At 46.2% G+C, this 23,849-nt stretch overlaps 1 protein-coding gene across 9 annotated transcripts in view; it reads right to left on the bottom strand.

The window, feature by feature from the left end:
* The window catches only part of ASPH (aspartate beta-hydroxylase), a 303,702-nt gene extending 288,595 nt beyond the window's left edge, over positions 1-15,107 (bottom strand). For 2 of the 9 annotated variants that reach the window (XM_073583943.1, XM_073583944.1), the window contains exon 1: positions 14,841-15,097. In XM_073583943.1, coding sequence (XP_073440044.1) covers positions 14,841-14,874 — 34 coding nt within the window. In that variant the 5' untranslated portion in view covers positions 14,875-15,097. Of the gene's footprint in view, positions 1-14,840 lie in introns of all 9 variants that reach the window. The other 7 variants (XM_073583934.1, XM_073583936.1, XM_073583938.1 and 4 more) reach the window with 6 other exon arrangements.
* Positions 15,108-23,849: the final 8,742 nt, after the last annotated feature.

Here is a 23,849-nt window from a genome sequence, read left to right as displayed (position 1 = left end):
GTGAAACTTACGGCTAGTAGACTCTCCTGTCTATGTGCAATGTGGGAGAAAATGTCGCGAGCGCTTCCACAAACCTGTCTTATTATTGGGCCAATTAAACTAATACAGCCTAACGGTTTTTGAATTCATGTCATGAATGACTTCACTTTTGGCAGAAAGCGCTCAGCAAGTTTTACTGCTGGAAAAATCAGCCCTCTCCCTGCCCAGAAGGCCTGGTCTTTGACCTCCTTTGCAGGGAGATTAGATAGATTATGTGGCCAAATACATGGAAGGCAGGGAGCAAACCCAGAGATAATTTCCTAGTCACCATGATGACCTAGCCTAGTCCTGCTGTGGGTTAGTGTTGAAGGGCACCTGTCACCAGGAATAACCCTGGTAGTCTGCAGATATGGGGTTAATCTGCAGGTTTAGGCTGAGTTCCCACGTAGCGGATTTTGTTTTTGCGTTTTCACGGCGTTTTTGAACGCGCGATTTTGCCGCGAAAACGCAAAAAAAAAAAAAAAAAAAAAAAGCATCCCATGCAATCCTATGGCATTCTGCACATGCTGTGCTAATGCTGCGGATTTTTCTGCGGCGGATTCGCATCATGGAAAAATCCGCAGCATGGTCATTCTTTGTGCGGAATCGCAGGAAAATCCGCACACATAGGAATGCATTGTTCCGCTTACTTTGCATGTGGCTGTGCCCACCATGCGAAAAGTAAGCAGAACATTTGAGGATGGTACCCACGGTCTGGAGGAGAGGAGATTCTCCTCCAAGCTCTGGGTACCATATCCCTGCTAAAAAAAGAATTAAAATAAAAAAAATCATGTTATTCTCACCTTCCAGCGGTCCTCGCAGCGTCCCCAGGCCTCACCGATGCTTCCAGCATCTCCCGTTCCCAGCGATGCCTTGCGACAATGACCTTTGATGACGTCGCAGTGAGACCGCAACGTCATCAAAGGTCATTGTCGCAAGGCATCGCTGGGAACGGAACTTGCCGGGAGCATCGCGATGATTGGGAACGCCGGAAGGTGAGAAAAACATGTTTGTTTACTTTTTTTTTTATTACTTTAAACTTTATATATTTTTACTACTGATGCCGCATAGGCAGCCTCAATAGTAAAAAGTTGGTCACACTCGTCAAACACTATGTTTGACAAGTGTGACCAACCTGTCAGTTTTCCAAGCGATGCTACAGATCGCTTGGAAAATGCTATTCTGCAATCTAATTACGCTTGCAAATCGCTTGTTTTTCCGCAGGAATTTAAAATGCGGATTTCTCGCATATTTCCAGCGGAATGGAATTCCGATGGGAATCCACACAGCCTAACAGTGTTATGATGCTGCCTGGGGACTGATGCAGTGGGGAGAAATTATCTTTATCCCCCCCCCCCAACATTTGTTATTCAGTCATAGGAGTGAGGGCCGGCATGGGTTCAGTCACACTGAGTATACAGAGCAGCCGCTGTAACCGTGCCCCCGACCGACATTAACGCTTCATTGAGGCTCAGCTGTCAGTCAGGGTCGGAGACGCGGTTAAAGTGGCCAATCTGTATACTCAAAGCGTGACTGAACCCACGCCGGCCCCACCGCTATTGCTCAGAGCGGTGACTGAACTGGCGCCAGCCCCACCCCTATTGCTCAGAGCAGTGACTGAACTGACGCCGACCCCACCCCTATCCTCAGAGCGGTGACTGAACGGACGCCGGCCCCACCCCTATCCTCAGAGCGGTGACTGAACTGACGCCGGCCCCACCCCTATCCTCAGAGCGATGACTGAACTGGCGTTGGCCCCACCCCTATAGCTCAGAGCGGTGACTGAACTGGCGCGAGCCCCATCCCAATGACTGAATACTGAAAGCTGGCTGGGAGAATAAACATCATGTTCTCCCCGCTGCAGTCGGCAATGTGCAGGCTTCGGGCAGCATCATAATCCTGTTAACCTGCAGATTAACCCTATACCTGCAGGATACAAGCGTTATTCGTGGTGATAGGAACACTTTAATAACATGTTCTGTTTGATGGCTTTGTTCCCAGAATATTAGACTTTAATGACCAGAAGCATGATACAGGCAGCGATATAGATCCTCCATTGTGCAGGTCACACATCATCTGCAGAGCTGCAGCTACACAATAGTAAAGTGAAATGCTACTCATTCCACGAGAAACCTGCCAAGACAGAACAACATTCTTTCTACCTCCAATATCCTGTGAACTTAAAACTATAAGCAACCCTGCCCCTAAAAAAAAAAAAAATATATACTATATATATATATATATATATATATATATATATATATATATGCCAGACACTGCACGCTACATCACATGTGATTACACAATTTACGCTTCAACAGTCCTTGCAAGCAGATGCTTCATACACAGCACTCTATATGCACATTTGTTCTTGCAGAAAGAAGAATTTGGAAATTAAAGAAGCACTCAACAGTTTGCATACCCTTAGTATATTGCTGTCATCATATCATATACAGTTGTGGCCAAAAGTATTGACACCCCTGCAATTCTGTCAGATAATACTCAGTTTCTTCCTGAAAATGATTGCAATCACAAATTCTTTGGTATTATTATCTTCATTTAATTTGTCTTAAATGAAAAAAAAACACAAAAGAGAATGAAGCAAAAAGCAAAACATTGATCATTTTACACAAAACTCCAAAAATGGGCCAGACAAAAGTATTGGCACCCTCAGCCTAATACTTGGTTGCACAACCTTTAGCCAAAATATCTGCGACCAACCGCTTCCGGTAACCATCAATGAGTTTCTTACAATGCTCTGCTGGAATTTTAGACCATTCTTCTTTGGCAAACTGCTCCAGGTCCCTGATATTTGAAGGGTGCCTTCTCCACCATTTTTAGATCTCTCCACAGGTGTTCTATGGGATTCAGGTCTGGACTCATTGCTGGCCACCTTAGAAGTCTCCAGTGCTTTCTCTCAAACCATTTTCTGGTGCTTTTTGAAGTGTGTTTTGGGTCATTGTCCTGCTGGAAGACCCATGACCTCTGAGGGAGACCCAGCTTTCTCACACTGGGCCCTACATTATGCTGCAAAATTTGTTGGTAGTCTTCAGACTTCATAATGCCATGCACACGGTCAAGCAGTCCAGTGCCAGAGGCAGCAAAGCAACCCCAAAACATCAGGGAACCTCCACCATGTTTGACTGTAGGGACCGTGTTCTTTTCTTTGAATGCCTCTATTTTTCTCCTGTAAACTCAATGTTTATGCCTTTGCCCAAAAAGCTCTACTTTTGTCTCATCTGACCAGAGAACATTCTTCCAAAACGTTTTAGGCTTTTTCAGGTAAGTTTTGGCAAACCCCTGGCTTTTTATGTCTCGGGGTAAGAAGTGGGATCTTCCTGGGTCTCCTACCATACAGTCCCTTTACATTCAGACACCGACGGATAGTACGGGTTGACACTGTTGTACCCTCGGACTGCAGGGCAGCTTGAACTTGTTTGGATGTTAGTCGAGGTTCTTTATCCAACATCCGCACAATCTTGCGTTGAAATCTCTTGTCAATTTTTCTTTTCCGTCCACATCTAGGGAGGTTAGCCACAGTGCCATGGGCTTTAAACTTCTTGATGACACTGCGTACGGTAGACACAGGAACATTCAGGTCTTTGGAGATGGACTTGTAGCCTTGAGATTGCTCATGCTTCCTCACACTTTGGTTTCTCAAGTCCTCAGACAGTTCTTTGGTCTTCTTTCTTTTCTCCATGCTCAATGTGGTACACACAAGGACACAGGACAGAGGTTGAGTCAACTTTAATCCATGTCAACTGGCTGCAAGTGTGATTTAGTTATTGCCAACACCTGTTAGGTGCCACAGGTAAGTTACAGGTGCTGTTAATTACACATATTAGAGAAGCATCACATGATTTTTCGAACAGTGCCAATACTTTTGTCCACCCTCTTTTTTATGTTGGTGTGGAATTATATCCAATTTGGCTTTAGGACAATTCTCTTTGTGCTTTTTTAATTTAAGACAAATTAAATGAAGATAATAATAACAAAGAATTTGTGTTTGCAATCATTTTCAGGAAGAAACGGAGTATTATCTGACAGAATTGCAGGGGTGTCAATACTTTTGGCCACAACTGTAGCACTGCTACCCAGCTAATTCTTCTCTTTTCCCTCCTCTATATGGCTATTCGGCTCCTCCCCCCTGCAATATACTCTCTGTAATGCTGATGGATGTGGAGCCACTGTGTCACGGGCCGTGCTTACCCTGGATGGGTGTGACTAATAACCTGGTTATCGCTAGAGCCTCTGGTGGTGAGATTAGGCTTGGCCATAGGTCGTCGCCAGGTAGCACTCCAGGGCAGTTTCAGGACCTTCATCAGTCAGCTGGAATAGAGAAAACTGCTTGAGCAGCGCAGGGCAGAGCTATAATATGAAGACTGCAATACTGTAAGAGGTTAAAAACTATGATGAGAGAGCTTCTTTAAATTCATTAAGATTGAAAACGACAACATTGCCAGGTAAAGCAAGGCTGAAAATGTAACCAAAACCACCCATTCTGTCTGGCGCTCCCATGTTCTCTATTAGAAAGTTGCGCTAGACAAGGTGGCTGATCTCTTAGAGAACAAAAGGATCGCCATTCCGAAACCACACAAGCCAGATTGTTCCGTTCCCTACAGCACTGGTCGGTTGATAATAAGGAGGCCGCAATAAACAAAAGACCATCAGCCAAACTTATTGATGCCGTGGGAATGGTGGACGGTACTCTAATGAGTATGGGGGCTTAGGGCTTTGTGTTAACTAAAAAATGTTTTGTTTTTTGCATCTATTCTTCAGGAATAACGTTAGAGCAGGAGGAGCTGATCAGATTGATACACTTGTATGGGAAAGGTTTCAGTAAAACTTGTATTTCATTCAATGAGATCCCCGATGTCTGTATGCACACGAGTCCAGTGGGCGGTCCGATTAAGTGACTGACAGTCTTCCCTCTGGGACTGTGCATGCAGGTATAGCTGTCAGACTAATAGGAGCACCTCTAGGACTTGAATAAATACATCAGGGAATTCAATGACTAAAGTACAATTTATAGTGAATTTTTCCAACAAACCTGTAGATCATTCTGCTCCGCTTCTCCTCTACATTGTGCTGTCCACAGATCAGACTGCATGTACGAAGCATCAGGTGCCCCTCACACCTTCACATTACACATAAGAAAAAATACAATAAAAGTGCAGATATTACTTTAAGCACATTCTACACACTGTCGATACACTGAGATTATCCAGAATGCATGCTTCTAGCGGATGTATCTGCATGCACCTACGTGGAGCATGACACGTGGGGTTAATCACTGCACTAAAATATGTCTACAACCCTAAAATCACATACATAAGCCAATGGTGGCTGTGTTGGCTCTCTCACCAGTAGGAAGGATGCGTCTAATCCCTACGATTACAGGTGCCCACAATGTAAATACATTAAGAAAAAAAATGCACAGAACTACCTGAATACAAAAAAAAAAAAAAAAAAAATATACAAGATGGGCCATTTAAAAGGTTAGACCTGGGTGGGCCATTTATATGGATACACCCAAATTAAAAATGGGAATGGTTGGTGATATCAACTTCCTGTTTGTGGCACATTAATATATGGGAGGGGGGGAACTCTTCAAGATGGGTGGTGACCATGGCGGCCATTTTGAAGTCAGCCCACCCAGGTGTATCCATATAAATGACCTAGTATAGACTGTAGGTGGCGCTAGTAACTGTAGAAAAGAGAGAGGAACACTTGCTGCAAATTAGGAACACACCCCACCAATGTGATCAATAAAATATAAATAAATAATTAAAATTTGCGCTTAATAATGAACCCCTTTAGCTTGTAGTGACCTAAAAAATACACACAAATGAATTGGATTGCTCCAAGTTAGGTAGTTATTACCTTAAGGTGTAATCTGAGCAAATGTCTGGACTCCAGAGGACCAGTAAAGAGCGCTGTGTGTCTTGATGTGAAGTCAGATTGAATGATGTTTGCCAGATAAACGTGGGTTAATACCACGGCTCTTCAGGAGTGCTGTCCCAGCCGGTGACAGACACTCCACACTCCCGTCTTCCTGCGGCGCGCCAGCGTGCACGATGTGAAGCTGCGGCATGAGATGAGCCAACAGGACCTTCGTGATGTCACTGGTCATGTGATAGAGCACAGTGGACCAATTCCTCTCCGACTAGTTTCGGAAAAAACGCGGTTTCCTTCATCAGGTTTTTTCCGAAACTAGTCGCAGAGAAATTGGTCCACTGTGCTCCCTGTAATCTATCACTTGACCAGTGACATCACGAAGGTCCTGTTGGCTCATCTCACGCCACAGCTTCACATCGTGCACACGGCACGCAGCAGGAAGAGGGGAGCGTGGAGTTTCAGTCACCGGCCGGGACAGCACTCCTGAAGAGCCGTGCTATTAACCCACGTTTATCTGGCAAACATCATTCAACCTGACTTCACATCAAGACACACAGCGCTCTTTACTGGTCCTCTGGAGTCCAGACATTTGCTCAGATTACACTTTAAGGTAATAGCTACCTAACTTGGAACAATACAATTCATTTGTGTGTATTTTTTAGGTCACTACAAGCTAAAGGGGTTCATTATTAAGCGCAAATTTTAATTATCCATATAAATGGCCCACCCTGTATATACAGCATATAAAAATCGGAAATTGCTCACTCCATGCATTGTTAACCAGCATAATTAGATCAAAGACGTTACAAACACCATGCAAGTATGAAACACAAAAAACGAGCAGAAATATGGCATCAACCAAGAGGCACAACACCAAGGCCACACAATTACCAGGCTGGTCACTTCCTCATGACACGTGTCTTCTGACTTGAGATCAAGATCTGAATTTGAGGGACAACCCAACAAAAACAAAATTAGTCTTCGGTTATAGGATTTTAGGCCTCGCATCGTGGCGTTTAGGGATGAGCAAGAATCCACAACGTAAAACATTTCTACAACGCTTATCTCACTAGAAAAAAGGTCCAAAGAGTCCAGGATTCACCACTTGCCCTTATTGTCCCTTGTCCCACCCACAAGAAAGAAACACAGTAAAAGGCACATTACTTCTAACAAAGTGCTGCCACCAGGGGGCAGGATAACTCGCGCACAGGGACAAGTAGTAAGATATGTGCATAGTGAGTCTCTTTCAGGAGGCAAGCCCACCATGGTTTTCAACAAGTAGACCCTTCAGTACATGCTCGCATAGTCTTTTTTATGGTTTTGACCTCTGGCATTGTATAGTCTTTCTCCAGCACTTCTGGAGCTTTTTGACTCGTAGAAGCGCACACTGCGTGAAACGGCCGTCATCCATTGAGCGACACATGGGACTCTCCTGTCTCTGATGTTTTAAGCAACTTGAATAAAGTGGACGTTTTATTGGGATGGTGAGGGCCACCCTTAGTTCTCCTTTCACAGACTGTGCACATTTTACAGAACAATCTAACACTACACGCAGGAATATTTCCTTTTTATTCCATGTGGAGGCGCAGCAGAGCCCCACGGGCTACGTTAGGGGGTTGTATTGCGACACTATACAATACAGGGGTATAAAGAGCAAGCAACATGGTGTTGTGCGCAAACTCAGATACTGATCAGACTGATAGCATTCATTGCCAAACTAATCATGACTATCAGAAGAATTCATCTGGAAGAAGTGGCACACCTTAAACCGGAATGACTCATTACTGTCAACTGCCCCAAGTCTTATCAATGACAGCCATGGGAATCTTAAAGTGACAGGGGAACCATTACTTACGTTCATTATTATTTTTGTTTTTCGATGTGTCGCAAAATGATTGAACACCAGTGACGTTAATAAAAAAAAGGGCACTCATTAAGGTTAGTCCTACATGGCGACAGCAAATCTCAGAGCAGCCAAAAACACCTGTGCAACTTGTTGAGACTATTTTACAGCTGTGATTTTGCTGTACAGAAAGAAATAAAAAAATAAAAGGCCAAATCGAAGATACGTTGCATGTGAATTCCATGGCAAGCGAGTCGCATGCAACTTAAAACTGGCGACAAAATAAAACACACTTGGAATTGATTTGTGACTTGGTGTTGCGGGAGGTCGCGGGGTTGCAGGAGGTCACAGGTCGCCGTGCGACACCGTAAGAAATCATCAGAAGCAACGTCGCCATCTGATGCTGCGATATGACAGTCATGCGACACATCGTGTTAGCCTAATTTAGGATAATTACTTAGAGGATCCACGGTGTGTAAACGCTCCCCTATAACATATTCAGACAATAACAACGATAATCAATATCTGTCCGATATTCTCAGTCCATTAGTGCTTGGAGGTTACTTTCTCCTGCTGAATTGGGCTCCCAGAAATAAATCAATCGGGGAATTCTTTGTGGGGCAGTACAAACTGCAAAATTCTCCATAATGCAAACCCCTGAATAAAGACCCCAAAAAACATTTCAGCTGGACCAACCGACCACCATGATTAGTATAGTGGCCCCTCGAGATGAGGGCTGAGCAATCAGAATTTCAACACCGATTCATTGTTTTCACTTCTGGTGGCTGGCAGCACAGAGCTGTCACTTCCGGTGGCTGGCAGCACAGAGCTGTCACTTCCGGTGGCTGGCAGCACAGAGCTGTCACTTCCGGTGGCTGGCAGCACAGAGCTGTCACTTCCGGTGGCTGGCAGCACAGAGCTGTCACTTCCGGTGGCTGGCAGCACAGAGCTGTCACTTCCGGTGGCTGGCAGCACAGAGCTGTCACTTCCGGTGGCTGGCAGCACAGAGCTGTCACTTCCGGTGGCTGGCAGCACAGAGCTGTCACTTCCGGTGGCTGGCAGCACAGAGCTGTCACTTCCGATGGCTGGCAGCACAGAGCTGTCACTTCTGGTGGCTGGCAGCACAGAGATGTCACTTCTGGTGGCTGGCAGCAGTTCTCTCCTCTCTCCCTACTGAAAACGCACAAACGCTCAGCCAGGAAATCGAGAGAGAAAGCAGTCAGCTGAAAGTTCATGTGATAGACAGCAATCTCATGTGTATGACATGCCTAAGGGCTCTCTCACATCTGTGTATATAAAGTAGCTGAGATTCTCAAAGTTGGAGCGCATCTGGCGAGTGTCATGCATTTTTTTTTCCATCACCTAGCATCAGTATTCCATGCGGATGCAATCTGTTTGCAATGGGTTTTTAACATTAGCTTTTACATACAGTAATTATCTGTCATTTCAAGCTAGTTTTCTAGTCAAAACAATCTGAAATACAGATAGATATAATTGCTGTGCATGTGTAGCTTTCTGTACTTGTATTTAGCTAATAAATGGGGAAAAAAATGGCATGGAGTCCACCTTATTTTTAATAACCAGCAAAGGTTAAGCAAACAGCTGCAGGCTGATATTAATAGACTGGGAAGGGGCCATGGATATTGGCCACCTGCCAGACAATATAACACCAGCCCTCAGCTGCCCCAGAAATGGAGCATCAATTAGATGTGCCAATTCTGACACCTAGCCTCGGCTCTCCCCAACTGCCAATACTCTATGGCAAATCGGGGTAATAGTTTGGGGTTTCATATCAGCCGTCTAATGCCTGCTAACATCAAACCCAGGGGTTAGTAATGGAGGTGTCCATCAGACACACCCATTACTAACCCCATAGTCAAAAGCAATAAACACACATACAGAGGAGTCTTTTAATTGTAAAAAGCATTCTCTGAACTTTTTACCCATTACCTTTAAAAAATAAAATAATCTAAAAAAGGGGTCTGCCGTAAATCCATAATCAGACCACCACACGACTATCCCCAATTCTGCTACATCTGACCGCTCACCACATCAGCCGGAACACAATGACCGTAGCATGTGAATCGGGTTGCTGCCAATGTCAGTAAGGTTAACGCAGGTGACAGCTGATGAACTGAAGTCACTTTACTGATGTCAGCCGCTCGCAGTGTGAGAAATATAAAGTTAGGAAATTTAAAGTTAGTTTTATTCACCAAAAATTGCACGAAAAATGCTGAAAGAACTGACATGCTGCATGTTTCAAAAACGCTGCAGTTGTAAAATTCAGTAAGAAAATAAAAAAAAACAGTATGAGAATTTGGTGATGCATGAGACTTATGAAATATCAAAACTTTTGCTCGCACTGTAATTTGCATTAAAAAAAATTACAGAAAAAAAAAAAAAAAAAACTACATGTGAACATAGCCTTTGAAAGCCCAGGAAAGTTTCTTAGTTCTGTACAGAAAAGCAAGAGAGGGTAAGGGTGTGTGCACACGCTGCGGATTGTGCTGCGGAATTTTCAGTGCGGATTTGTGTAAATCTGCAGGTAACTGCAGATTTTCTGCATTTTAGCCTGCGGGTCCCTGCGGTTTGACACCTGCCATAGAGCAGGTGCCAAACCACAGCAGAATCTGCACAAAGAATTGACATGCTGCGGATTTGAAACCGCAGAAAATTCCGCACCGTGTGCACCGCGGATTTAATTTTCCATTGATTATAATAGTACTGTACCTGCTGCGGATCCGCAGGACCAAATCCGCTGCGGATCCGCAGCGTGTGCACACACCCTAAGGGCATGATCGGGGCACGACAGCTTCATATATTTCTCTGAGGCCGCCACGCTCGAGTCGAGAGGCCCACGGTCAGACCGTGCATTGTCAGCTGTAAAACTCTAGGCAAAAGTACCAGTTCTCGGCTAAGTAGGAGGAATTTGTTTCTAGTCTTGGGGCCAAAACGGTTAATGAAGCCCCGGGTATGTAATTCAGAGAAGGAATGTCCCATGATCTTTGCCAGCCAAGATACAGCTGACTCAGCCCTTGTAGACGGCTGTGATGTTTTGTGATGCACTGAACCACACATCACTACATTACTGCCACCTTACTGAGCCCAGCTTTCATTACTGGAGCAGCAGCGATTGGACAACCACTAATGTCAGCTGGACAGTAAATGCCGTCATGTAAACCTAGGATGAAATACACCGGAGTGATATTACATGGCCCTCTGCCACACTGAAAAAGCCACAGAAGAGCTTTTCTCATCACCAAGGGCAGAGATGTTACAAAGGCATCAGGGATCATTACTGCCCACATGGTCCAGAAGTGTCAAAAAACGTTAATGCATAAGAGGTCGGTCCAAAAATGTAACAATGGCTACTGATCGTCCTAGATAAAAAGATCATTATATTAGCAAGGTTTGGGCTAGGCTACACAGAGATTTTGGTCAGGCAACAGGATTCTCTGGTGCCGAGATCAGGTGGTCGTTTGACCGCAAATATGAAATCTGCATACTTCCGACAACATTAAGACTAGACGTGTGCAGCCTTGGCCAATTCACTGTGCATGTCTAGTTGGAATGTGAACAGGAGAATACACATTGCAAACTTGCGGTCACATGCTCCCAGAGACTACTGACCGGATGAGCTGTGTGGAATGTGAGGATTAACAAGTCGGCAGTCAGAGTGACTGCGGACTTTCGTGCCAAACTTGGGCAACTCCTTTAATGGATGCTGAATCCACCTGCTTTCACTTGGATACAAATAAATGGCAACAGACGCTCATGTGCAGCCACCTCTATACTGACAGAAACGCGCTAGAGGGCCTCGAACTTGGAGTAGAGAAGGATCTCACAGCTGGGAGCCACACCTTTACCTATGCCATGACCCACACAGATAGGAACACCACTTTAATAAAAGTTGAAACCAAGAATTCATGCAGAAGTCCTTTTTTTGTATGCATGAAAAAACTGACCATTTTCATCTATGCACTAGATCAGGGTTCCCCAACTCCAGTCCTCAAGGCCCCCCCAACAGATCATGTTTTCAGGAGTTCCTTTGTATTGCACAGATGAAGTAATTATCAATACTAAGGAAATCCTGAAAACATGATCTGTTGGGGGGCCTTGAGGACTGGAGTTGGGGAACCCTGCACTAGATCATGTGAAAAGCCCCATAGACTATAAAGGGCACGAGTTCTGTATGTGAAAGTCTGACGTCTGAATGAAGCTTAACAGGAAAACAAAGTCAATGGGATCCATAAGCTGAAACTGTGCAAATTATATGACACTGTCAGAGATGTAAACTGATAACAAGTGAATAAAGGGTGAAGGCCTAAACTATGGTGAAGATAGGTGAAGGATCGCTTATAAACTGCAGTCACCTCTCCTTGTTAACGTGTAACTAGAAAGAATGTGATAGATATCAGGAAGGATCAGGACGCCGCATCCATCCATCCCCGGCCTGTCATGCCCAATGTCCTCAGTCACTGTAACATCTGGATCACAGCTTAGTGCTACCAGCTCCACTACACAGCAGGGAGGTGCGGGCTGCATTCCACAGAACCCCTCCTCCGGAATCTCCTTAGACCCCCTTACAAAGTGACACGTGAGCAGACTGGAGAGCCACATGGGAAGGATTTTTCTCTCCATCTGAAGACACAGCAGTTCATTCACTCTTCATTTCCTTACATCTTATGAATGCTGGTCACAGTGCCGGCTTATTTTACATGTCTTGCATGTCTGGAAACAATTGAGCTACTGGGTCTGTTGGACTGCAGGAGGCCGACTTAGTGGCCAGGCCCGGAGGACTGCAGGAGGCCGACTTAGTGGCCAGGCCCGGAGGACTGCAGGAGGCCGACTTAGTGGCCAGGCCCGGAGGACTGCAGGAGGCCGACTTAGTGGCCAGGCCCGGAGGACTGCAGGAGGCCGACTTAGTGGCCAGGCCCGGAGGACTGCAGGAGGCCGACTTAGTGGCCAGGCCCGGAGGACTGCAGGAGGCCGACATAGTGGCCAGAGCTTCCAAAGTGATCAATTAAAAAAAAAAACCACCACCAAGATTTAGGAGCCAGATGCCAATGTCTATTCACAGTGACTGCTGGGAGTTGTCCTGCAATCATTAATCTGAGATCACTGCTCTGCAAATTCCTGATGTCCTTTCACTTAGTAATGATGATCACCGCCCCAAAGGCAGCTCAGCTGGAAATGTTATAGTCAGGAACTCAGCTTCTTGTGACATCAAAAATAGCACAGGAGAAAGTCCCAGATCACTGAAAGCCCTGACGGTCAGGGGTATAACGATAGTGGAGCAGGTGATGGTCACATCTGAGCCTAAAAAAGTCCCATATGAGAAGACTAATACTATGAAAGACCCATGATATCAGGGGTTGGACATTTTGCATTGTGGACCACGAGCTTCAAGTTACACCTCTGATGGCAAGAGTGTAGCTATAGTGGGTACGGGGGTTGCAGTCGCATGTGGGTCCTGAAGCCTAAAAAAGTCAATACTATTAACGACCTATGAAAACTGCAGTTGAAAATTTAGCACTGGAGTCCATGAGTTACACCCCTGATGGCAGCTGGGCATTCCTGCCACCTTTGCCTTGTACATGATGACCTCTAACCAGGGAGCCAACTAGAAAACACTGAACCCCAGAGCAAAAATGAAACTAATCCCCACTACTTATTGGCAAAAACCTACAATAGCGGCCCGAGCACCAGGAATCCGAGGTGGGGTTATGGGCTACTACCACATAGTAGCTGGAGATAGCAGAAAAATGCCATCCTGTGACACCCAGGTGGGCCCTCACCCTCTGGGCCCTATAGCAGTTGCTATAGTTAAACCAACGCTTCAGGATAGGACCCATTAGAAAAAGTGACATTTGCAATGCAACTCATTCATTTCCACTGTGAACCAAAACATGGGGCAATCACAGAGGAGAATGCATCTCACCTAAGAAATCGTGGTGAAAAACTGATCAGGCGGGCGACCTGGGGACAGGTGAAAGATCTGGCACGCGGGCGACCTGGAGACGGGCGAAAGATCTGGCACGCGGGCGACCTGGAGACGGGCGATTGATCTGGCACGCGGGCGAACTGGTGATGGGCGAAAGATCTGGCGACGGGCGAGAGATCTGGCACGCGGGCGACCTGGTGACGGGCGAGTGATCTGGCACGCGGGCGACCTGGTGACGGGCGAGTGATCTGGCACGCGGGCGACCTGGTGACGGGCGAGTGATCTGGCACGCGGGCGACCTGGTGACGGGCGAGTGATCTGGCACGCGGGCGACCTGGAGACGGGCGAGTGATCTGGCACACGGGCGACCTGGAGACGGGCGAGTGATCTGGCACACGGGCGACCTGTGACGGGTGAAAGATCTGGCGACGGGCGAGAGATCTGGCACGTGGGCGACCTGGTGACAGGCGAGTGATCTGGCACGCGGGCGACCTGGTGACGGGCGAGAGATCTGGCACGCGGGCGACCTGGTGACGGGCGAGAGATCTGGCACGCGGGCGACCTGGTGACGGGCGAGAGATCTGGCACGCGGGCGACCTGTGACGGGTGAAAGATCTGGTGACGGGCGAGAGATCTGGCACACGGGCGACCTGGTGACGGGCGAGTGATCTGGCACGCGGGCGACCTGTGACGGGTGAAAGATCTGGTGACGGGCGATCTGGCACACGGGTGACCTGGTGACGGGCGAGTGATCTGGCACGCGGGCGACCTGGAGACGGGCGAGTGATCTGGCACGCGGGCGACCTGGTGACGGGTGAAAGATCTGGCGGCAGGCGAGAGATCTGGCATGTGGGGCGACCTGGTGAGCAGTCCCAGCCATGACCCCACACTACAGGTGTATGAGGACGATAACCTATAACTGCTCCAACGTTGCCTGGAGAAGCTGCTGCCATAGCCGGATACAGAGGATCCCGGCCCCGCACAGCCAGCATCACCCATGTGGCTCAGTGAGACGGGAGAACTACACTTCCTATCATGCCCTGCTCCCCACAACACCATGGAGATTTTGCTGTTGCCAAAAATCGGAATATTTCACTGCCAGGTCAAAGTTCACCCCCGAGCACTGGAGGCACTGACCTTTTCTCACTGCTTTGCCTTTCTTGGGAGCCATGATTGTCGTTGTGGGTATTAGAGGTAAATGGAAGAGCAGGAAGTGAGAGAAAGCAGAAGCCGCGCCGTCCCTCCGGGAAGTGATGCAGTGACAGTCGCCGTCAGCCTCCTCACCTGGACCGAGCCTGAGCCACGCTTTGTTACGTGACCACCCACCTCCCCGTTCTCCGTTTCACAAGACACGCCCAATTTCCTGACCGACAGCAGATTTGGGCCAATAGCGGTCACATGAAGGCGTGGTTTCATCGATGACCACGCCCCCGGGAAGAGACCATTCCCTAAGCCCTGGACCCCAATAAAGCACAATAGTGGGCGTGGCCTGCCCCGGAGCTGGGATTCCTCTCATGCGTTCCAGGAGGATTGAACGTGGCAACATGGAAGCGGCGGAGATCTCGCGAGGTTTCCGGAGTAAATCAGAGACGTTCGCGCCGCCGCCTCTGTGTGCTCAGCCAGCCAGCCAGTCAGTCACGGTGCGGCGGGCTGCAGAGCGGAGTGGACAGGGCAGCGCCTCTCTTTCCCAGTGTGACAGGCTGAGGCTGCCGTGTGCGCGGGTGTGGATTTCACGTCACAATCCACATGAACTGATTTTATTCCAGATTTCCCGGAACTTTTCTGATTATAACAAATCCAAATATTTGGGGATTTAATTTGTGAAAATCGAGCAAAATGGTGACCGAGCAGGCTGTAATGCCGGAGCCAAGGTCCCCGCTGAGTCCCATGTCCTTTCGCTCTTGGAGCCAGATGAACTTTTTTCCTGCCAGCGTGAGCAATCAAATGACTTCTTTACCCAATCTGAAGTTCAGACTTTTCTTGCACCACCCACAATCATAGTCTCTAATGAGCTGCAGTTAGGTCCATATATATTTGGACAGAGACAACATTTTTCTAATTTTGATTCTAGAATGGATTTTAAACAAAACCATTCAGGTGCAGTTGAAGTTCAGACTTTCAGCTTTCATTTGAGGGTATCCACATTAAAATTGGATGAAGGGTTTAGGAGTTTCAGGTCCTTAACATGTGCCACCCTGTTTTTAAAGGGACCAAAAGTAATTGGACAATTGACTCCAAGGCTATTTCATGGACAGGTGTGGGCAATCCCTTCATTATGTCATTCACAATTAGGCTGTGTGCCCACGTAGCGATTTTTAAGCGTTTTTGTTGCGATTTTTGGCATGAAAGCGTTTAAAATCTCGTACAGAACGCCCCCCATGCATTCCTATGGCATTCTGCACATGCTGTGCTAATGCGCTTTTTTCCGCGGCGGAATCACATCGCGGAAAAAATCGCAGCATGCTCATTCTTTTTGCGTAATCGCAAAGAATTGCCGCAATTCCGCACCCATAGGAATGCATGAGAATCGCTTACTTCCCGCATGTGGCTATGCTCACCATGCGCAAAGCTAAGCGTCTCATGTGCGGTTGGTACCCACGGTGTGGAGGAGAGGAGACTGTCCTCTAGGCCCTGGGTACCATACCCCTGTAAAAAAAAATAAAAAATCGGGGTATATTTACCTTCCAGCGTCACGCACTGCCTTCCCGGCCTCAGCGTTCCCAGTAATGCCTTTCGGCAAGGACCTGTGATGACGTAGTCTCGCGTTACTCTACCGGTCTCGTGAGATCACTATAGCAACGCGAGACCAACGTCATCACAGGTCTCGCAAGGCATCGCTGGGAATGGGAGCGCCGCTGAGATTGCGCAGGACGTCGGAAGATAAATATACCCCGATTTTTATTTTTTTATCATTTTTAACATTCTATCTTTTACTATTGATGCCGCATAGGCGGCCTCAATAGTAAAAAGCTGGTCACACTTGTCAAACACTATGTTTGACGAGTGTGACCAATCTGTCAATCACTTTCCAAGCGATGCTTCAAATCGCTTGGAAAGTGCTTGAATATCGCACGCGAAAATCACGAACAAAATCGCGCAGGAAAAAAACGCGCGTTTTCTGGGAAGGAGTCCGGTTTTGAGTGTCCGGTTTAAAACGCTACGTGGGCACATAGCCTTAAGCAGATAAATGGCCTGGAGTTGATTTGAGGTGTGATGCTTGCATTTGGAAGGTTTTGCTGTGAAGGAAACATGCGGTCAAAGGAGCTCTCCATGCAGGTGAAACAAGCCATCCTTAAGCTGCAAAAACAGAAAAACCCATCCAAGAAATTGCTACAACATTAGGAGTGGCAAAATCTAGAGTTTGGTACATCCTGAGAAAGAAAGAAAGCACTGGTGAATTCATCAATGCAAAAAGACCTGGGCACCCATGGAAGACAACAGTGGTGGATGATCGTGGAATATTCTCCATGGTGAAGAGAAACCCCTTCACAACAGCCAACCAAGTGAACGACACTCTCCAGGAGGTAGGCGTATCAATATCCAAATCTACCATAAAGAGAAGACTGCATGAAATATATATGGACCTAACTGTATTTAATAGTCTTGAGGCATGCGCTCCTAAAGCTGAACCCTCAGCGGATCCGCCATGTTACGATGGGGATCCAAAGCGGTGCCGTATGTTCTTAGAGCGGTGCCTACGATTCTTCAAATGGCATGCTCCCCATTTTGCCTCTGATCAGGTAAAGGTAGGATTCCTAATGTCCTACCTAACAGGGGATGCCTTGGAGTGGCTTAACCCTTTCTGGGAAGCAAGGGATCCCATCACCTCGAGACTCCTTGATAAAGCGCTATTGGGAAGCGCGAAACGCGCGTCGGAGCGTTCGTGTCACCACCTGGGGGACTTGTGCACCATTAGGTAAACGTTCCTGTCTTTTGGCTACCTCTCCATTTGGGTATAATGACGTACTGTGGAACGTGTTACACTGTTACCATCTTCTATGCGTATTGAGCTTTTGTGTGAGGCCCTACCGCTACTATTGATTTATTATGATTCTGACAATACTCTATAGAGATAGCGGGTTTATATTCAGGGGCCATACCCTCACAATGAGCTTCAGCATGATGGTGCCTTGTTAATTATCCCCACATATCCCTCCTGGCTTTTTGATGTCATATATTATGTGCAACTGTGCTATGATTGTTACATATTTTTATGTGTTTTTGTACTAATAAATTGGCAATTTGCTTGATATTAAATAAATCCTTTTGGATTCAATCACTCCTGTTCTCCTGAATATATAAAAGCCTTCGACATGCCTAGTACAGAGTCTCCTGAAAAGTTCCCCCCCAAGCTTCCAGAAACAGCAGACGAAAGTGACCTTTGAGAAAATCGTCTCATCTGTCCATAATCGTCCATGACCCACTTGTATCACAGGCTGCCAAGACGGTCTCCCATGCAAGATCCAAGAGGTCTAATAAAAATGGGCTGGCAATGCTGCAGCCAGAGTCTAGTCCTGAGAAGGAAATCCTGACGGTTTCTGCCCTGTGATGCCTATACACCAAAACCCTGGGCCTGTAGGAGAGGTGGCCCTTGGCGAGAGTACTCCCTCTCCATTAAAATCTATGACTGTTTCTCTGCCTTCTGGGAGCTTTGGTGTGTTTAAGCCGCCAGCCATACGGAGTCGGTGAGTGATCTCCATCCTACAGCTCCAGAATCCGGCATGGGCGTTGTCTAGTGATGGCCGAGCCCTATTTAAAACAGTCTTGTCCTTCAGGGACAATTTGAACTCCAAGTAGGAGAATTATACACAAAGAAGTTCATCTTTCATATGCTGTTTGGTATGAACATGGGACATTCTGAGCCAAGAACTCCTTTACCTGTTCAGGTCTGGAGACCCAGCAAGGTGCTTCGGATGAAACAACCAAGTTGCAAGAGGTATCTGGTTCCCATGCATCAGCAGTCTCGTCTTCTTCCTCTGGTCTGCTAGTCAGCGAGTCTAGGTGTGATGACGTCTCCAATGAAGGGGAAGCGTTGGCGTTCTCTCTACACGGCTCCAACGACTATACCAGTGTTCTGTTCCCAGGAGCATCCCTGCTTCTTGATTGTCTGCCTCTGGATAACGAACTGAATATGGATCCTGAGTGTATGCCTTCAGCTCCCACGTTGTCAGTGGGTGAGGATACCAAGACAAAAGTTTATCCATCTCTGCTTTCCATCAATCTGGAGGAAAAGGCCCAGGTCACTGTTGAGGTTGACCTCGTCGGGCACCAAGAGACTCGGCGTTCTGTGATTCCTGATAGCACGCCTACCTCACTTTACCCGAAGGATGTTGTGATGGCCTGGACTGTGTGTGTCAGATCTCGACGGGACCAGTTTTTCTTGTGTGTACATGTTTTTAAATGTTTTTATGGAGTTAGTGTTATTCCACGTCTGTGTAGGTTTTGCTCAATAAACTTTGCTTATATAACCTATACATGCGGTGTTCCCATTATATAGGCAAGTCGCTTTCCTCTCTTATATCAGATCTCGACGGTTGCATGAGCAGTGCGGGGGACAGGACCTGGGGATGCAGGAGGGTCCAGGGACACCGGAGGTACTGGGGATATCAGGAGACCCTATTTCTCCTCTGCTGTCCGATCGCATCAGAGGAGAGAGAAATTAAATGGGAAATCTGACTTTTTTTTGTGTTTGCCATTATTTCATTAATAACAGCGATCAGAACACTGGGTTTGGTAAAAATCGTCCTGAATTATGTTCTCTGGGGTCTCAGCTACCCCCGGTAGCTGACTCTGGGGGATGCTATACTCTTATTTCTCAGTGCCATTAAAAAGCAGCGCTGAGAAATAAGTACCCTTAACTGCTGCGGTTAAAAGGCGTATCGGCGGCCGTTAAGGGGTTAAATGTCAGACCCAAGGACTGTCATGGAAACTAATATAATTTAACTATAATGAGGACCGTTTCAATTCAATTAAGGAGTCCAGCATTTGGAGGACAGCCTAATGAAAACAAAACAGACCCTATTATAGCTAAAATATGTCTGATGGGTTTTGTATCCATCAAATGACAAATACAGCTTGATGGTGACTGTGGTGACATTCATGTATTGAGAGTGGTTCTGGTGATGCATTCATCACCAGAGCCATCATCAGTACAAGAATACGGAACCAAAATCATCAGTACATACTGTAAATAGAACACTAGAGCCATACTTAGTAAATGTTTTTTCACCAGTACATGAATATGGCACCAAAACCACTATAAATACATGAATATGTCGCCACAATCACCATCTGTACGTGAATATGGCACCAGAACTATTATCAGTAAATTAATACATCACCAGAAACACCATCACTACATGAAAACGGCACCAGAACCATGAAAAAAAAAAGTTTTATATTCTCCCCGTGTTTGCCTTGGTTTCCTCCTGGTGCTCCGATTTCTTCCCACCAGCCAAAGACATACTGATACGGAATGTAGACTGTGAGCCCAAATGGGGACAGTGCCGATAATGATGATAAAGCGCTGTGGAATTAATGGTGCTATATATGTGAGTTAATTAAATAAAAGTACCATCACCAGTACTTGAATACATCACCAGAACTATCATCAGTACAGATGATACAAAGCAGTTTTTTTTTACAGTCTTAAATTTTTTTTCTCTAAAAAAAATTAAATCTATGCAAGTTTTGTATCGAAATGCAAATAGACTAACATATATAGAGATAGAGTGGAGAAACGCGCGTTGGGGTTGCTATTTTGCTGTGCTCTATCACAAGGGTTACTATGGGTAAGATAACCTGATTCCCTATTTACCATTCTCATTCATGTGGTTTATTTTTGTTTCCACATATATTTCTCTGTACTGGGTTAATATAATTTACATCGTACATATACTTTTTTACTATTTAATGTGTGCAGAGTGTACCTAATACTACTTTGAGACCCCTGAAGAGGTCACTTTTATGTGACGCTATCTGTCACCCCTAGGTCCATTTGGTTTTATTATGGATACTAATATTTCTGGTATAACCGGTCCATAGGAACATTAGGTCATTCCGACTTGCCCACACCCTATACTTTTATTCATGTGAAATTGCATTTTCTTGACATCCCTGTTGTATATTTATTCCTTACATTTGCATCATCAATTCCCATAATAAAGTGCTATTTGTGCTCAAATAACATCCCAGAGAACAAACTCCATTCTACAACGTAAATGAGTTATAGATCCATAACAATTGTTCAGGAAAAATATATATTTTTGTACAGTGATAACCAGTAGATAGAAATATATTAAAATTTGAGAGTCCTCAAAGGGAACCTGTTACCTCATTTTACCGCTATAAGATGCGGCCACCACCTTTCGGGGCTTAGCTGCAGCATTCTGTAATGCTGTAGATAAGCTCTCGGTCTGACCTGAAAGAGAAGAAAACCACGTTTTATTATACTCACCCGGGGGCGGTCCGGTCTGATGGGTGTCGCAGGTCCCGGTTCCGGTGCCTCTCATCTTCATGCGATGTCGTCCTTTTCCTTGCTGCGTGTCGTGCTCCTTCACAGGTGTACTGATCTGCCCTGTTGAGGGCAGAGCAAAGTACTGCAGTGCGCAGGCGCTGGGGCTCTCTGACCTTTCCTGGCGCCTGCACACTGCTGTACTTTGCTCTGTTCTCAACAGGGCAGATCAGTACGCCTGCTCAGGAGTGCGACACGAGGCAAGCAGGTTGATGACATCGCATAAAGATGGAAGGTACATGTTTGTCACACTTAAATGTTTCAGATCACCAAACAAATTTAAATATTAGAAAAAGATAACACAAACACAAAATGCAGTTTTAAATGAAGGTCTTTATTATTAAGGGAAAAAGAAAACCAAACCTACAGGGTCCTGTGTGAAAAAGTGATTGCACACCACCTTAAAACATAAATTAACTGTGGTTTATCACATCTCTGGGAAACTGATTTCAAACTCTCTTGCTTCGCTCAGGCCTGAATACTGCCACACTTGTTCTCAATCAAGAAGTAACTTAACCCCTTAACGACCGCCGATACGCCTTTTAACGGCGGTAATTAAGGGTACTAAAACCACAGCGCCGTTAATTCACGGCGCTGTGATTTAAGTGAATAGCGCCCCCCAGTGTCGGATTTTCTCCGGGGTCTCAGCTGCCAGGGGTAGCCGAGACCCCAGCGAACATGAATCGGTCGGTTTTTACCGACCCCCGCTTTTGCGATCGCCGTTATTAACCCTATAACGGCGACCACAAAAAAAAAAAAAGCCGCGATTTTACATTTAATTTCTCTCTACTCTGATGTGATCGCACATCAGAGGAGAGAGAAATAGGGTCCCCGATCCCCCCCCGGTACCTCTCCGTGGCCCTCCGTCCCCTCCCGGTGGTCCCACGTCCCGCCGGCATCCTCCGATGGGCGCCGCCATCTTGAAAATGGCGGGCGCATGCGCAGTGCGCCCGCCGGGAATCTGCCGTCTCCGGCTGGCAGATTCCATTCATTATTTTGATCACTTTGATAAACGATCATAGTGATCAAAATAAAAAAAATAGTACATAACCCCCCCGTTTATCACTCCCTTATATAGGCCAATATAATGAAATAAAGAAAATATTTTTTTTTTCAGTTTTCCATTAGGGTTAGGGTAGGGTTAGGGTTGGGCTAGGGTTAGGGTTGGGCTAGGGTTAGGGCTAGGGTTAGGCTAGGGTTAGGGCTAGGGTTAGGCTAGGGTTAGGGTTGTGCTAGGGCTAGGGTTAGGGCTCGGGTCACGACTAGGGTTAGAATTAGGGTTAGGGCGAACTAGAATTAGGGTTAGAATTCGGATTAGGGATTAGGGTTGGGATTAGGGTTGGAGCAAGAATTGAGGGGTTTCCACTATTTGCCAACTTTGGGGGTCTAAAAATTGGGGTCTAAAAAATCACTTTTGTGGAAAAGACTTTTTATTTTCACGGCTCTGCGTTTATAAACTTTTGTGAAGCGCTTGGGGGTTCAAAGTGCTCAACACACATCTAGATAAGTTCATTAGGGGGTCTAATTTCCAAAATGGGGTCACTTGTGGGGGGTTTCCACTGTTTAGGCCCATCTTCCAGCTCAACATGATGCCCGCAGACCATTCCATCAAAGTCTGCATTCCAAAATGGCACTCCTTCCCTTCCGAGCTCTCCCATGCGCCCAAACAGTGGTTCCCCCCCACATATGGGGTATCGGCGTACTCAGGACAAATCGCATAACAACTGTGCGGGTATGATTTCTCCTGTTACCCTTGTAAAAATAAAAATTTGGGGGCGAAAAGATCATTTTTGTGGAAAAAAAATGGATTTTTTATTTTCACGGCTCTACGTTATAAACTTCTGTGAAGCACTTGAAGGTTCAAAGTGCTCACCACACATCTAGATAAGTTCCTTAATGGGTCTAGTTTCCAAAATGGGGCACTTGTGGGGGGTTTCCACTATTTAGGCCCATCAGGGGCTCTGCAAGCGCAACATGATGCCCGCAGACCATTCCATCAATGTCTGCATTCCAAAATGGCACTCCTTCCCTTCCGAGCTCTCCCATGCACCCAAACAGTGGTTCCCCCCCACATATGGGGTATCGGCGTACTCAGGACAAATCGCATAACAACTGTGCGGGTATGATTTCTCCTGTTACCCTTGTAAAAATAAAAATTTGGGGGCGAAAAGATCATTTTTGTGGAAAAAAAATGGATTTTTTATTTTCACGGCTCTACGTTATAAACTTCTGTGAAGCACTTGAAGGTTCAAAGTGCTCACCACACATCTAGATAAGTTCCTTAATGGGTCTAGTTTCCAAAATGGGGTCACTTGTGGGGGGTTTCCACTGTTTAGGCCCATCAGGGGCTCTGCAAGCGCAACATGATGCCCGCAGACCATTCCATCAAAGTCTGCATTCCAAAATGGCACTCCTTCCCTTCTGAGCTCTCCCATGCGCCCAAACAGTGGTTCCCCCCCACATATGGGGTATCGGCGTACTCAGGACAAATCGCATAACAACTGTGCGGGTATGATTTCTCCTGTTACCCTTGTAAAAAATAAAAATTTGGGGGCGAAAAGATCATCTTTGTGGAAAAAAAATAGATTTCTTATTTTCACGGCTCTACGTTATAAACTTCTGTGAAGCCCTTG

This window comes from Dendrobates tinctorius, unplaced genomic scaffold, assembly GCF_039654945.1.
Source record: "Dendrobates tinctorius isolate UK_male_01 unplaced genomic scaffold, ASM3965494v1 ptg000082l, whole genome shotgun sequence".
Classification (NCBI taxonomy): domain Eukaryota; kingdom Metazoa; phylum Chordata; class Amphibia; order Anura; family Dendrobatidae; genus Dendrobates; species Dendrobates tinctorius.
The sequence above is the reverse complement of the archived record's forward strand: the minus strand, read 5'-3'. Positions and strand labels throughout refer to the sequence as shown.